We start from the raw sequence: 17,472 nt of genomic DNA, 5'->3' as shown, positions 1-17,472 counted from the left end.
CCTGCTAGGGTAGATGCTTGTCTTAGACTTGACAGGCAGATGAAATGAAATATTGATCAGGATCAATACTGCTATGGGCTGAAGCAAAGTGTCATCCATCTGATCAATATGTGAGTGAGGCCAATGCTGGATGCTTGGTGACAATAATGCACCGGGGGCCACCCACACCCGGCCTTTTCCTATTGGTCAAAACCATGCATTTCTCTAACCTACCAAACACTTACATGGAACTGGCTATAACACTCATGTGATAAAGAATGGACAAAGAGAATATTATAACAGAACAAAGTAGAATAATAAAACTATAAAAAAAAGTGGCATAATTAAAGGCGAATTACCAGTTTTGCATGTTATAGCCTATTAACTATACATTTAATTTATATAAAGGTCTTCACATTACTGCATTTATTGACAATATTTTTATACATATGTTCCAATATTAAAACATCCTACATTTTAGATTATAGGGGCTGTACTTAAAAATATACTGAAATACTGGAGAAAAAAAAACAGCGGGTTGGGATTGCCTCCACGTGACTCTAATGGCGTTTTTCCATTACATGGTACCTTCTCAACTCTACTCGCCTATTTTGGTTTTCAATTAGGAAAAAAGTCCCTGGTACCTGCCGACAGGTACTTTTTTTAGTATCACCTCCGTCGAGGTTCCAAGCGAGCTGAGGCAATACCAAAAGGTGATGAGAAAACCTGCAGACTACTGACTGGTCCGAGAGAATCGTCACTAATCATATCATTGCTAGCGACAGACGGGGGTGTCCCATAATACATCCATGGGGTGTCCTGAACAAACCCGACATTTTAAATAGTTTAGCCAGCTGTGTTTTTATTGCTGCCTCCAGCTTCTTTTTGTTCAAGGTTTTTTTATTATTATTATAATAATATGAAGTCAGGACAATAGATTTGAACATTGTACAATAGTTATACAACATAAATGAGGATAAAATAAAGATTTGTTTTCCCAAGCCCATACCATCTCTCCCCCATTCCCATAACACCCACCCAATCTAATCTTACATAACGCACAAGGTCACGGCAGTTTCCTACGGCGTCGCAATGATGACCAGCCACGATCGCCTCACGCTTGAGGCGGTACTAAATCTGCAACGGAAAAAGGAGGACAGGGTACCACAGCCGAGTCGAGCCGAGCTGATCCGAGCCGAGTAGAGCTGGTACTAGCAGTGGGTAAGCACCATAAAAGAGCGTTCCCAAATACGTGAAATGCCTACATTTTTACGTGGCCACATGCACTAGGGCTAGGCTATCAAAACAAAGAACAGAGAAGCTCTGATTACCACACACGGAGGAAGTGTGACTTCATTCACTGCTCAAGACGCCATTACTCCACTATATCTTTTAAATAGCAAATATTTGTTGATGATATAATAATGTTCTGAATATCGAATTAATGAATATCCAATTACACCTCACACAGTTGGCCTTGTTGCTGCCATGAAGCCATCAACATCTTATAATGACTTCATCAGATTTGTTCTCAAAAACAACTTATGAAAGAAAAGAGTACAGCTATATGCTTTATATTTGCACCCAATAATGCACAAGGGATTATGTAAATATATACATTTTATCATTTATATTTTCATCTTCACCTGGCTGCTAGGGTTGAGGATTTGAATCATTACACTGTGATTGGTTAGTTGGACTCATAAGCGGTTTGTCCTTATCTGTGTGGGGATCACTGACTCTTTATTCTGTGCTATTACCGTTTGTAATGCTTGGTGGTGGTGAAGGGAAGTCAGGGAAGTTATCATATGGTAGTTATGGGGCCTTCACGGAGGTCCACCCACAGAATTCACAAGCTTTACCTAATAACCTCACCACGGCTGTATTTGTGTGCTTTCAGTTTCCCTCCACAACTTCGACAGAAACTTTTGAAAATAGCACACTCCTTTTTATCCAGAACTCACCTTGGACCACCAGACGTCCCTGAGCAGTCCTACGAACACGGGTCCCAGGTTTGTTAGCAGCACACACGTAGACCCCTGAGTGCTGCACACCCACATCTGAGATCATTAGGTTCCCTGTGCCGAGTACCTGGATTCCCTCCACACCGATGGGACGGCCGTCTACTCGGGTAAAAGAGAGAGAGAGAGAGAGAGAGAGAGAGAGAGAGAGAGAGAGAGAGAGAGAGAGAGAGAGAGAGAGCAGTTGAGAAGGAATTTATGTAGGGCAGAAACAAAAGGACCAGATGTGCACGTGTACAGTATGTGTTCATGTTCGGTGGGGGTGAACGGGGTGTGTGTACTAAAGTAAAGGTCAGAGTGGGTTTAAATTGCCAGCAAAAAAAACTAATCAAACGTATATTGCACGTTTACAGCCACAATTTGACAGAGGCAATGCTATTTCTGGCCCTGTCAGAGGTCAAGGATGCAACTTTAACAGGGAAGTGTATGATTCTGAGAATTGTAATGTCTAATGACAAAGCAGCCAGCACAACAGACACAAGGGTAATAAAGAGAGGGAGGTCACCGAGTTTGTGATTGTTTTGTGAGCGTTCATGCTGTAATTAGTTGTCTTCACTGGAAGCTTGTTGTCAGAGTGACATCCTAAAGAATTTATTGATCATCAGGTTTTTCTTTCAATGTTTTTTTTTTATTGTAAGTGCAGTTTCTTTAATGGATGTTCAGTTAATTAAAGTTTTCACACTTAAACAGGAACTTTTTTTCTTTCTTCATGCCATGTCTGTCAAAGCCTTGTAGTACATTTGCTTTTAGGCAGTTACACAGGAGATGTTCCAGCCGCCACTGAGGGACCAGAAACTCTAACTGCAACTTCTAATCTCCTATCTCCTTACACAATCCATAGCCGCCTCCTCTCTGCTCTCGCTGTGCTTACATGATAAGTTCATAGTTTCCTGTGCTCCATATCTGCAGTCTCTACCCCAACAATGACTCCAGTCTGCCACTGGTATTAGCTATAGGGCCAAGGGTGCATTTTAATCCCATCTATGACTTCCATCTACAGCCTGTAAGCCTGTATGGTCTAGATTTGATGTGTTAAAAGGCCAGGCAGGGAAGCAGGGTGATGGGTGCCATGCAGGACACATGCAGAGGCAGGAGCTCCAGCCAGAAATACAAACCTTATGGTCACTAGTCACTGTATTTTTAGGTGTGCCTTCATATCTTTAATGCAAAGAATTAAGGCAGGGCAAGTTTTAATTACAGTGTGTAATCACATTTTTCTGTAAATAACAACTTCTAGTACTGCATGTGTCAAAATTATACAAAACGTAGCAATATAAAACAAAACAAACATAGAATTAAGGGGATTAACCATGAAACAGACAATTACATCTCACATATTAACGACGAAGAAAATATAATCATGCAATAAAATCAGTAAAGCTGATGTAAAAATATGATTTTTGAGATTACCTTTAATCATAAATTTACTTGTCATACACAGAAAAAAAGCTATCATTACAGCAAATGCACAGTCCATTCTGGATTTTTCAAACCAGATGATTGAAAAAGACCTTGTCTGAAGATCTAACCTCTCTCACAGCTTTCTTGGTGAAGTCAACAATTCCTAAACCAGCCATTAAATCCATAGAAGTAATCAGATGTAAGATGTAATCTTGTGGTGATGGATTACAAAGAGGACTATAGTTGTAATTCATCATGGCAAATTATTGAGATGAAATAAATCACACCAACTTGCCTGTCAGGCGGTTTTGCTCTGCGTCTGTCATTATGATGTGTTTTATGACCATTTCTGCATTTTTCCATTATCACTAACTTACTTCTCGGTCCAGTGAGCTTTTGTCTTAACAAAAGCAGTCTTGTTCTTTTCTTGCCTTTTTCTACTATATTTCTTTTTCTCTCTCTCTCTCTCTCTCGCCCCTCTATCAGTTTCTCTCTGTCAGGCACTAATTAACTTAGTGTCAGAAAAGAAAGAGCACAAGCTAGCAGGCTGTGGTGCTGTTGAATGAACAGCAGCAAAAAAAACTGGCATTAAGGAGTGACCGATGTGAAACTATCAGATTCATTATGCAGCTTATCCCAGCCTCCCTGCCGTAATCTAATAGATACATTTAATTCTAGTGACATTGTGTAAGGCAATAGCCTCAATCTGATTATGCTCAACTGCTTGGGAGGGGCAACAATTTAAATTCGGAACATCAAATCAAATTGGATAATAGGTAAAGAAAACGGATACCAGATTGAGAAATTGGTTACGACAGACTTTGAGCGATATTCAAGAAAAATGCAGATGGCATGAGGGGGAAACTAATCATATCTGTTTCAGCACCTCATAGCAATTACTCAGAGGCTCTCGGATGCTTCGAAGGAGGTTCAACTCCATGAGGAGATGACGCCCGCATTTATCAACACAGAGTCCAACATAATGTTTAGCCTAAAGGCCTAATGTTGAATCATACTGCCTCATGTATACATAATAGATGCTCCACTGTATCAAATGTACAGTACACAATGGAGGACAAAGCTGTGCTGCAAAGAACATACAAACACAGAAGGACACACAGCACACAGGACCCACACAAAACACTCAGATTTCACATGCAAGAACACGGACTGAAATTGTACTTCGGCTGAGTGACACATTCGTCAAACACAAACACATGAAAAATTCTACATATATACACCTTCCGGGTCCTTTTCTTTGATCTGATCAGGCATTTTTCTCACCTAGTCTGCTCCAAGATACGATAGGCCGAGGGTATCCGGTAGCAACACACTCCAAGATAGCAGTTTGGTGAACAGTGAGGGTGAGGTTTTCTGGACCGACCACTATCATAGGCTCTTTGTAAACAGATGACTGAGAACCTGGGAAAAAAAGAAAAAACAGGGGAAAAGGGAGAATAAGATGGGAACAAGCATGATGGATGGCACCCTTTAATTGGATTTCTCGAGAGTGCATTAGCTCAATATGCTGCTATCTCTTGAATCAGGCAGAGAAACAATAGGTTTGGAAAATCTCAGGAATATGCTGGGTAGATAGCCTGCTCATTGTATGTAGATGTGAAATAAATTAAATATAACAACCTGAAACAGTGAGGAGTGCCTCTGTGCTGTGTTTCACTCCTGCACTGTTATGGGCGACACAGCAGAACTTCCCACTGTCTTCCCCACGCACTCCTGTAATCTGCAGAACACCTGTGGGCAGAAGAGTGTACCTACGAGATAGAAAAAAAGGAGACAAATACGATGAGACCTGGTAAATGACCGATAAAGTGCTGCCATCTCTAATAAGTGTCAAGCCATGATGTAGCTTGGTCCAACCTCTCGTCCTTGGTGTCCACCGGACGGCTGTCTTTCTCCCAGCTGATGAGGGGCTCTGGCAGACCATGGATCTGGCACTGGAATCTAGCCACACCGGACTCCTCAGCATGCACCGACTCTGGTTGGACATGGAAGTCTGCCATGGCTATAGAGGGAGGGAGAAGGGGGGTATTAGGTCATGATATCACAACACAGGTACAGGGCAACAAGCCTGGCTTACAGGGAAGACTTTTTGTTTTCTTGAAAATAAACAACACATCTATCAAATCAACAAAGGAGAATGGTGAATTCCTCTGACACATTTATGTTGTCCTTGACTTTTCTTTTTGTTTCTAATTTAAGAAAGTTAATTGACAACGGAAGGCAACTGGAAGAGATGCAGAGTATATTTCATACAAATATAATGATATAGCTTCTTTTTTTCCAATGGGATTATCTGAGTAATGAGGTTTTGATCTGAATGTTGTTCAAAGTCCTACATTTATTAGAAAACTTTTTGAAAACCTTCCCTACAAATGTCACAAGGAAGTTATAGGAGCCAGTTCTGCTCAGGAGAAGACGCGACACATGTACAACTGTGTCTGAGTCATCAGTTGCTGAAGGTGATCGCTACATACATATGTAACGTATGGGGCATATGGATTTCCTGCCATATGTTGACATTTAGTATTTAGGCCAGGCATGTTTATAAAAATGCCTGCTAACACACACATCGCCATACAGCAAAACCAGTATCAATATCCGTACAGGGAGCCTCATCCCGCTGCACTTCATATTTCCACTGCCAGCAGAACAACAGCGGCATCAAAGGTGGAGCGAGCGACAAACTCAATTAGAGAGAGTCCCTCTCCTTCCACCGTTCTCCCACCTTCTTCAACACAAGTGTACTCATTAAATGTCAACCATAATTAACTTGGACACAGGAGGACTTATCTAAACACTGTTAGCATAACAACAGGCACGGACCCCTTATTATTGCATAACCTCCTGCTCTTCCCAAACTGTGGCCTGCATTAATTCATTACTTACAGAACGGGAAGGAAGTAAGCAGCACTACACAGGAGGCTTATTTATTAGCTTTGCCAAGGACATGCTTGGCTGTTGTCTGTTTGTCCTTTCACTATTACACTGTTATTTTGTTCCCCCGTCTTTTTCACTGTATTTTTGCATTGAATCTTTTCTACCGACAAGCCATTCATATTTGAAAAAGGTTGATATATAGACATAATACCGTTTAAAAGCTTTTAAATTGAAATAAAACATTAGTGTTAATGGACTGGGAGAGAGAGAGAGAGAGAGAGAGAGAGAGAGAGCAATGTGGCTGCACCAGTGGTCTACTGCTAGGATTATTCCATTTCAGAGCTAATGAGAAGCGTGGCATTCTCCAACAAGACTTGACCTTAGATCTCTGAATGGATGTATGGAGCTCTGATGAAAATTTAAACATGCTAGTGACAGCTCATTCTTCCTACGCTTGAGTTCTCTGTGAGAAGAGAAAGCATTTTTATGGTTTCCATTGTTTTGTATCAATATAAATAAGGACCAAAATTTCTGACTGTTACTCAGCCTGACAGTTTTCTGGGGCTCATATTTTTTCTTTTGCCTCTCTACTATGAGGCCACGCTTAAACAGCTGTATATCTTGCTGGGGTAATTCCGCTTAAGTGCCTATCTCAGGGGTCCAACTGCAATTTTTCCACCTGGGACCCACAACCTTCTAGCCATAAAACATTTTCTACCAACCTCACTGTGAAGCATAAATGGCTTAAAAGTCACAGAGAACTTCAGCAAATGTATCACCAACCCTCTATTATAGCATATATACAGCTCTTTAGATTAGTTATTTAGTTTCCTTTTACCACAGGGAACTGTGAGCCCTAGAATATTCTTCTCTGTCACTTCCATTTACTAAAGTTGTAAAACATTGAAAACCGTTGCAAACTTGTCAGAAGTATCAAATTATTGTTTATTTCACAAGACAGAATATTGGCCCTTTAGAACATTTTCATGGGTTCTCACTTCGTTTCGGGACTGAGCGCTGACAAAAGCAATCAGCAAAACTTTCTGTCTTAGCCTGCTGTAATATGGAGCCTGGGGCTGATGCTGGCAGAGTGTAGCATCAAATAAATGCCCTGAAGGCACTGCCACTGCACAAAGGTTAGGAGTATCAGACTTTATGTGTATAGCACTTTAAATACAAGCTAATTTAGTGCCCCCCCCCCCACACACACACACACACAAATATATATTCACATAACACAATATCCGTCCCCCTGGCGCCATTCACCCACCCCTAAGGCGATGAAAAAAGAAGAAATTCATTAAAAAACAGGATGATGAGCTGAGTGAGTAGTGAAACAGCTAGGAATCCTTCAGAAAACAATACAGAAAACAAGCAGCTTAGAGTGACTGATGTGATCAAAGACGCTTGCTGTCTAGTCTCAAATTACTGTAAGATACAGACACACATGCACGCACACTGCTGTTTGAACTGTCCATGTGTACTGGGAGCACTGGGAGCACTGGGGACATGGAAAGAGAAACAAAATTGCCCTTGAATGCAGAGAAACAAAGGAGTTAAAAAAGGAGGACCATTGCCTATAGGAGCTTTCTTGTGCATCTCTGCCAAGTAGCCATGGTGTTCGCTGATCTGGCAGTTGTGTATGTCCGCAGACTCAACCCCCTGCTAACGGGCCCCACCCTTGGCCCTCATGCATAAAACATGTATTCTCTAGGAGGCCCACGTCCCTGTGACTATCCACACACTCGTAGTATCAGACACAATTAGAGGAATCACAATACGGTTACATATGCAGATAAACACGTACAGAAGCAGAGAGACTTGTTCACTGTCTGTGCTGGATGTAAAGGAAAACAGCCGTTCGCAATCTGCATTGTGCATGTGCCTCCTATTGTATGAGAGGTTGCAGAGTCAATCTAAAGTGGTATAGCTCAGCTACAGCACATACATATAAGCAAATGCAAAGAGCTGCTTCAACAGAAAAACAACTGCATTGATCCCCCCTCGATGCTGCAGGAAAAAACAGACACATGCACTCTCACTCACACAATGCCCAGCCCCAACATACATGTTCCTCTATTGTTTTTCACTCTTCCTTTGCTATGAGTTGACAGACACTCACACATGATTAAAGACTGTCCACTGCCAGCATGACGCTGTTGGCTTAAATGGAGCAGGTCTAATTACTGCAATAAGGGAGAGAATGGTTGGGGTGCATACTAAAAAGAAATCCATACACAAGTGCACAAGGAGGACATTGCTCCTTGAACATATGTCTGACGGTTCCTCTGTGACAACCACAAAAGAAGAGTGAGTGAGAGAGTAATATGAAGGAAGGTCACAGACAGGAAATGTGAAGCGCGGGGATTTAGACGGGTAGCTGAGCTGTAAATCAAGTCATCAATAGCCAACAAGTAAGTGGCACTGCCCGAATGTTTGTTTTACAATTTACAACCAAATTGTTCAAATAGGGAGCCAGAAACAGGCAGAAATTAACATCAAAATTTCACATGCTCAAAACTGAAAGACACACAAAAGATGAAATATGACTCCACCAAGTGCTGATGTACTGGTACTGATTATTAGGTTTGAGGGCCAATGACGAGCTAAAAGGGCAGTCAATATTTTATTATTTCCCCATGCTTCAATTCTACACTACTGGTCATTACACACACAAGATATATTTAAGATGGTGGAATTTGTGCACTTTCCATATGATCAACTCAGATCTATCTAATGAAGAAATGTAGATTAAATGGTGATTATTTGAATGACCCCTAACTGCATTATTTTTTTGCCTAATGGCCCAGAAGTAATGATCCATGTCTTTAATGTTCAGTTAAACACACGCACATGCATGTACACACACGCGCACGCACACAAACACACACACACACGCACGCATGCACGCACGCACGCGCACACACACACACGCACACACACACACACAATCAACAGAGAATAATTAACAAGGTGATTACAAGCCCACACTGCAGTTTTCTGTGACAACAGGGACCAAATCAGCCAACCTGATGAGACATTTCCACGTTTTATTTATTTATTTTCTTTTACAGACCTGTGTTTTTTTTTCTGGGCTTGGGATGATTCATTGATATGACAGAGGTAATGATGCCAGTAGACGTACATGCATCCACAGCACCATTCAAACATGCAGCTATGGCGTTAAGCTTCAGTGAACCTCTATGTATAAATGGTATCTCCCTCCCTCATATCTTCCCTTGCCTCCAGGCCACCCCTCACTCTACCGTACATTTCAACCGCTTGCTCGGCTCTTCATTGCACCCCTCGCCCCACCCCCATGAGCCCTCTCAGGCCTGTGACATCATTAAGCACATGTTGTTCAAGCAACGGCGTCGATGACTGCCGTACCCAATCCACCCCCACTTCGGTAAACCAGTAAAATAGAGATGAGGCCCATAAATAATGGAGATGGTGTACATTGCTATTCCAGCGTGGAGAGCCCACACTTCAACAGCCTTTAAATAGGCATCCCTAAAATAGCAGGTCCCTTTGCTTGGACTCTAGAGATGGCATTTTAATGCAGATGTGATATTTTATTATCTCCCTACCCTGCTAGGCCTCCTCCTCCCCCAACTTGCGCTTAAGCCTGGGCACTCCTTGTTATCAATCTGCTGGTTCGTGGTGCGTGATGCTTATCACCTACGAAAGGAAGGTCTTCCTCTGACATTCACCCACCTCCTTTTAATGTTTTGGCACATCAACACCTTCCCATGTCAGTACCTGCATGAGTCAAAGCATCAGTTGAGCTGCATATCAGCCTTCTCAGCTGGCAGATTTAAGGATGTACATGAGGTCACTAAAGCTCAGGAAACAGACCTATTGAATTGAATTCAATTCATTTAAATTTTATTTATAGTATAAAATCATAAGAGTTATCTCAAGACACTTTACAGATAATTAATAATTAACTATAATTTACAAAGACCCAACAATTCCAGTAATTCATTTATGTTAGAAGCTCTCCAGCCAAAATACCTGTAATATGCCTTACATAGCAGGAACTTAGAAGCATGCTTTATTGTTATTTGTGATAGTAGTTAAGCTTTCCATTTAACACTTTGTTTTACTGTATGATAAGAAATACATCTCCTGTCATACCTTATGTTTTTCTGTTGTATCTGACTATATGATCAGTCTTTACTCAACAGGAACAGGTGGTCGTCCAGTGCACACTTTGACTTCACATGTTGTAGGCATGGATTGTCTATTGTAATGCAACTACGCAAGGAATTATTCTTTAGGATAGTTTACTCAAAAATAGAAATATAAAACTCATGGTGGCGCTAGAGGAAAAGTCAGGGGATGACCAAAGTCATTAGGATTCATCCTCTGGGAAACATGGATGTCTGTACAAAATTTCCTTTTCATCCATCCAATATTTGTTGAAATATTTCAAATAAATATTTCAGTCTGGACCAGGGTGGTGGACCAACTGATCGACCCACATTGCCATCCACAGAGCCACACCACTGGTGTGACTAAAAACTATCTGCATGATCACCTGCATATATATGGGTTTTGACAATAAGCAATATTGAATGGTGTGCCCTTGTTTCAAATGTAGAGAGAGGACGGTGAGAAGAATGTGACGGCACAGCATGAATCAAAGACTCACCAACGCATGAGCCTTTTGGGCATATCAGAACACACAGATCAGCTAAATGTCAACCAAAGAACACATATATCCTGTCCACCTCAAATACAAACCTAGATCTTCTTTTCATGATTTTCCAGCCTTGTCTTCTGTGATTTCCTCCTATTTGATTTTCTTTAACTCACAGCTGAACATGACCGATTTTCTTACTTTGCCCCTTTTCACATTACAAAATTGTTTTGACTAGAACTTAATAGCCTTTTCTGCTTGTGTTGCAAGCTTGTTTGCATTAGGCTTTCCTGTGGTGTGATTGTCCTTAGTCTGTTGTGTTGATCAATACTGTGGAGCTTGTGTGCACTAAGTTAAATATAGTAAGATTGATGGCTGCTATTAAGGCTCCCTGTGGAAGGTGTAGGGACACTTACCACTCACAATAATGCTTAACATTCTCTGTTTAACCGAGGAAGTTAATGAGAGGCAACGATATGCTGAGTAACCTGAAAAATAGTAATGCCTGTACATTATAATGCAATCCAACATAACAGTTCTGTAATTAAAACTACCTTTGTAAAGATAAGAAATGTCCCAGGGCTGTAGCACTTGAGTCTGGACTCAAGACGTTTTTCTATTGTCTCGGACTTGTCTTGAATAGTTGGTATTTGGAGTCAGACTTGTCTCAGACTCGTCAAATATTCTAGCTGGACTCGACTGAGTCTAGCACTATACTTTTTTTGTTTTCAAAAGTAACTTTCTCCTTCAAAACTAAAACATTGTTGAAGCGTGCTTGTTCAGAAAACAGATGTTGGTTTAATTCAAAAAGTCCATCTAGAACAGGTGTTGACATTGGTCACCTGGTATATGCCTGGCTGCGTCATATACCTCGATCATCATCAATTTCATTTTGTCCACAGACATAATGTCAGCGAGCACTTTGTTCTATGGATTCTTTTTAAGACAAGTGATACGTTCAAGAATGGAAAATTTTGCTTTTTTAGTGACACCTTTCTTGCTTGTTATTTGGTCCATTTTCCATTGGCAGTCTATAATGTTCTTGTTACAACAGAAAAAAAGACTCAACATCTAAAATGTGAAGTTGCACCTGTAACTGACTCTAAGGAAGGTGTATTAATAAGGTAACTACTTCAGAGCCTTATTTTATTAGTTTCCTCTTTTCATATTATGGGTCCTTTATTTTGGCGCCTCCTAGCGGAACAGTAATCTCGCATCTGAAAGTGGGGGACTAGTTTGTGAGACGCACGCACGGAAGTAAGGAGGAAAAACATGTAGCTCTGAAATTGTATAAAGCTCTAGAAAGGGGATAATTAAGCACCTAGCTGGAACGGGAACAAGGTATTGTGTGTTTGATTTTTTAAATGTTCGTGTGCAGTAATATGGAGTTTAATCTATTCCACTGTGTTTAAGTGTTTAAATGCATTGTTATCTCTTTGTTATACGAAGTCATGCTAACATTAGCTTTTTGGCATTGTGAATATTAACAAAGGTAACGTCACAGAAATGTTTTATGAATGGTCATAGGTACGGTTAATGTGGCCTTCGGGTAATGTTTATGTTTGTAAGAGCCAATTTTATGTTATCTGTCCTGTAGCTCTTACTGTGTTTCATGAAGAAAAGGTGTAAGGAAAAAGAAGGTATATTTGTGTTCAGAACAAGGCTGACGGCTGAATGTAAATAAAGGCTTCTGGAAACATCAGTACGCTTCACCATTGTCTGGCTGGGGGTTTACAGCACCTCAGCTTTATGTGACTTAAGTGAAATTGCTCTACTTAAAGTAAATAATATGGCCTACAGTGTTACTCTGCACTTGATTTTTATCATTACAAATAATAATATAGCAATATGATCATCTTAAAATAGAAGATCTACTGTCTCTCACATCACATAAATTATGAACAGGTAAGAAAGAGCTCCTGAATAGGATTCTTTTTTTTTTTTACTGTCTCGGTCTGGACTGTCTCTCATTTGGACTCGGTCTTGACTTGGATTTGAACCTCTTTGGACTCGGTCTTGATTCGGCCTTGACTAGTCCTGGTCTTGGACTCGACAAAAGTGGACTTGACTACAGTCCTGAAACGTCCTACATGAAAGTTTGAAGATCTACAGTTCCATGATTACTGAGCAAACTCACATCTGCTTATAATGATGGTGCAATGCAGTCGAAAGCTCCAGAACAAACTACCTTTGTAAAATTTAAACGTATGCTAAATTTGGGGGTATAGTTTACCATGATGCTGTACTGAATTAGACCTGAATTGATTAGTCAATTAATCATTAATTATTCAGCAACTATTTTGATAATCAAATGCCATTGCCATGACCTGTTTCATTTAGCACATATGCCTTGTTTCAGCTTCTCAATGCTGGTTTTCTTAGTCTTCTTTTCTATGATATTAAACTAAATCTCTTTGGGTTTTGAACTGTTGGTTGGACAAAAAAGCAATATTATTATGTCAGCTTGGACTTCTGAGAAATTGAGATGTGCACTTTTTAGTATTCTTAGTACTTTATGGAACAAACAATCAATCAATACATTATAAAACTATATATAAATAATAAACATAATCATAAATTGCAGACCTATTCATGGATTTTGCAACATGAATGTGAATTGTGAGGGTTTTCAAATATTTAGCTCCTACATAAAGTAAATATAGTAAAGCAATTTAGTTGTTTATATTCATCTGCTTAGTATTAATTACATAAAGCAGTATATTGCTACTGTTAACAGTTTGGCGGCTCAATAACATTATAGGCTTGTCTACATCCATTACAGTCATAGCAGCATCAACTATTAGTTGTAAAGTAATTAAGATATATTAAGTTTTTTGTCACACAAAGAGAGTATGATGGGAAGGCACATTCTACACTTTCTAGTTGTGTTTTCCCCCCCACCCCTCCTAAACTCTCAACCCCAGGCACAAAGCCTAGGCCTCTGGTGCCCTGCTCTGTTCCTGTGCCTCCGTCACACCCCTTACTCTTGCACCACTTCAAGCCCCCTCCACCCTCCACCCCACCCCATCGTCCATCCGGCCTCTTCTCCTCCCTCTCCAGCACCCCGTGCTCATGCACTCTTGCTATGCCCCAGTAGCCCCAAATCTCCACACTAAGCATCCTACACTCACTTTAGCATGCACGCCCTAATTAAAGAGAGACCCATTAAAGCACAACAGATGCTGAAAATTAAGGGATTATTTAAATGGTTCCCAGTCGCGGCTTTGGGTAAGATTAGAGACAAGCGTGAGAGTGAGAGAGCTGGGAGAGGACAACAGAGAAAGGAGGATTAAAATAACAGACAAACCAGTGCCATGAAAAGTAGCCTGTCATTTAAAATGAACTGCCAGTGTTACTCCTTGTTTATATTGTTTCTTTTTTTAATAAAAAAAAAAAGTGTTTAATATGTTTGTGCATGTAGAGACTCACAAGCAACAAAGAAGGGATTTGACGTGTGAGAACAAAGAGAGCGCACGTTTTGTAAAATTTAAGGACTAACTAGGCGTAAAACTGCGTACTTATTAAACAACTTCAAACATTCCCTCATTATTATCAGAGACATGACTCAAAAGGACATCTTTTCTACTTTCCAAAGCCCTCACTACTGCCTATGACATAATCTAGTTTACTCTAGAACACAGAAGTCTTTCTCTTTATCATGCAACATGCAGGTGGGCCCAGGACGTCCAGCCGCTAGAGTCTCATGGCGGTCCATCCTGTACATCCTCTCTGAAACACCCACACTCTACACTGACAAACACCCTGATGATCACCCACAAGTTTGGTGCAAAAGAGAGACCTGACGGACCAGAGGAAGATGAGGACAGAGGACAGATGTGAACTGTTCTGAGAGTTGTGTTTTTATCTTTATATGGTGTCTAGCTATCATACTGTAACTGTAGCCTGAGTTCTCTACTTGAAAAAATGTGATCTCTTCTTAACTTGCCCGCTCCTTAGTGTGTCCCTGTCAAATTGCCACCTTATTAAGAACACTGCATGTGGGATAGCCCCAGAGAGCTGAAGTCTCCTCAACCTTTCAAGCCTACATTCCTATTGCCTCAGCCAGACAATGTTTTTATCTTATAGAGGGTTTAAAAAAGCTGCATAATGATACTGGAGTTCTGTTCTGGCCAATAAAATGTGAGCACCTTGTCTTTCCTCTAATGAGTTTTGCTGGTACAGGCAAGGCTCATGGACTCATGGGAGCTGCAGCTGTTGAATGCTAACAAAATAATCAGTATTTTATCTTAAAATAGCGAGGTACTTTCCCTGTGATAGAAGTAACATACTTTTCACTGCCCAGTACAGTAGTGGGTAACCATTTAACTCAGACTTTGGACAGAAAACATCTAAAAGCCTCTAAAATATAAAGTGGGTCGGGATTTGGGCTCTCTATAAACTGCTGATTTCCTACTTTTTCTCTCCTCTTTAACTTGCGAGGTAGCGGATAGTAAATCTTTTAAGTTAATGAAATTCTTTTCTCTTGAGCATTTCAGGGAGCATTAAGCTTTCCTTGAGGGTCTGTGCTCAAAATCAATTGGTGGAAGAATAAATTCACCTACTCTACTCGCACATGCACTCCTTACACACACACACACACACACACACACACACACACACACACACACACACACACACACACACACACACACACACACACACACACACACATAATTCTTAGCACAAAAGCGTCCAAGACAAGACAACAGAAGTAATTTACCACTTGTATTTTTTTTTTTTTATAATTTTAAAATCATTTAACATTAACATCATTTTACAAATGTTTATTGCAGAGAGTAATGCACCTTAAAAACATTCTGTCACTCTTCTTTTTCACACCTGATTGTTGCTGGGAAGAGGCTATGCCTTCACAGTGCCATTTTCTACTTGCCCAGAGGCCACATATCTAATTAATATCGCCAATACTTCAGCATACAACTGCCTGCTTTAGAATTCAAATGAGATGCCTCTCCCGTCATCCAACCAGTATATATGAGCTCATATCCACATGAATTATGTGCTGTCTTTTATTCAGCTCATTCACTGTATGCCCTTTACGCAAAAGCGAAACCCTATAACTGCTTTATCCCTGTATTGTCTTGTCGCCTTTTTGGTGTTTGAAAGTTGGTAATATTTTTAAACGTTTTAGAGACATCTGGGGTAAGATAACATTTATATTCAAATGGAAATGCCATTAAATTCTTCTTTGGCTCGTCTCCGCCTCTTGTTTTGTGAAGCCAAAAATAAGCGAGGCCCGCAGACAGCAGCGGCTCTGAATAACAACCTGGATGAACATTTGGCATCACAATTATCCTCAGTCCAACACTCATTACTTCCCCCTCATTAGAGGACAACTGTTGGGTAGTGAGGCCTGTCTGAGGAGGACAGGATGAATCTCTCCCCAAAAGTCTTCCTTTGTGCTGCTGTTTCTTGATCATATTGCTGGTGGAAAGAATATATATACATGTATTTTATGTCATTTAAACTGTATGTATTTTTTATGTATTTTTCTAGCCCTCCTTCCCCTTTTCCTAAGTGGCTTTGCCACTTGTCATGCCGCCATTGTAAATAAGAACCTGTTAATGACTTGCCTGAAAAAATAAAGGTAAAATAAATAAATAAAATAAGTCTAGAGAAAATTTTGAGATGAATATACCTCAATGTGTGAGTGTGTTGTTGATGTGAAAGCGTAGCATGCAGTATTAACGATGCATCGGACAGTGATTTTGATGGGGGCTGGACTTATCCAGGGGTAGATGGATGACCCCACATCTGGCACTCCCATGGGAGATCTGAAAGACACAGGGCGGGACCGGCCCATGCGCTCCACTGCATCTCACAGCACCCTGAAAACTGGGCTGCCTAAATGCCTGAAACGGCTTTGTAAATCTCCCCCTTCTTCACTCCATCACCCACACACACACACACACACACACACACACACACACACACACACACACACACACACACACACACACACACACACACACAGACAGAGAGAGAGAAGCCTCTGGCAGTTGTAAGAGGGAGATCCAATGTGCCTCAGCTGCATGGTTCCCATTGGGTATATATGTCTCAGTGTCTCTGTTGGTTTCCAAATCCTCACATCACAGTTTCCAAAAATGCAATCCTGTCAAAATTCCACATAAACAAATGAGTGACAACTGCATTTCCAAAATCTCCAGTTGTCCATATTATATAAATCTCCAGTCTAGGGCTGGGCAATATGGGCCACTTTAGTCTATATCATCGACGTTCCACTTCAGGTGCCGTCGGAAATTCATTTTGGCCGGATATCCGTTACCTTCCGCTTTCTTTGTGTTGGAGTTTTAAACTCTGGTCGATTTATGAGGACTATGGTTAACTGCTCCTCAGATCTCTGCAGGGTAAATCGAGACTAGACTAGACTATCTGTCCAATCTGAGTTTTCTGTTGCATGACTAAAACAACCTTGGAGCGTACACATGTTCCAACAAAACAAGTTTCTTCCAGAGGCTATTTTGCAAAGGGTGCCGTTGCTCCGTGGGG

The 17,472-nt window shown here is 40.8% G+C and overlaps 1 protein-coding gene across 2 annotated transcripts in view; it reads right to left on the bottom strand.

The window, feature by feature from the left end:
- Positions 1–17,472, bottom strand: part of igdcc3 (immunoglobulin superfamily, DCC subclass, member 3) — a 63,650-nt gene that overhangs the window by 20,007 nt on the left and 26,171 nt on the right. For both annotated transcript variants that reach the window (XM_028564040.1, XM_028563957.1), the window contains exons 3-6: positions 5,280–5,424; positions 5,043–5,173; positions 4,686–4,823; positions 1,944–2,102 (exon numbers count right to left, since the gene is read on the bottom strand). In XM_028564040.1, coding sequence (XP_028419841.1) covers positions 1,944–2,102; positions 4,686–4,823; positions 5,043–5,173; positions 5,280–5,424 — 573 coding nt within the window. The remainder of the gene's footprint in view (positions 1–1,943; positions 2,103–4,685; positions 4,824–5,042; positions 5,174–5,279; positions 5,425–17,472) is intronic.

Source organism: Perca flavescens, chromosome 1, assembly GCF_004354835.1.
Source record: "Perca flavescens isolate YP-PL-M2 chromosome 1, PFLA_1.0, whole genome shotgun sequence".
Classification (NCBI taxonomy): Eukaryota; Metazoa; Chordata; class Actinopteri; order Perciformes; family Percidae; genus Perca; species Perca flavescens.
Note: the sequence above shows the minus strand (reverse complement) of the source record. Positions and strands in the feature narration are given on the sequence as shown.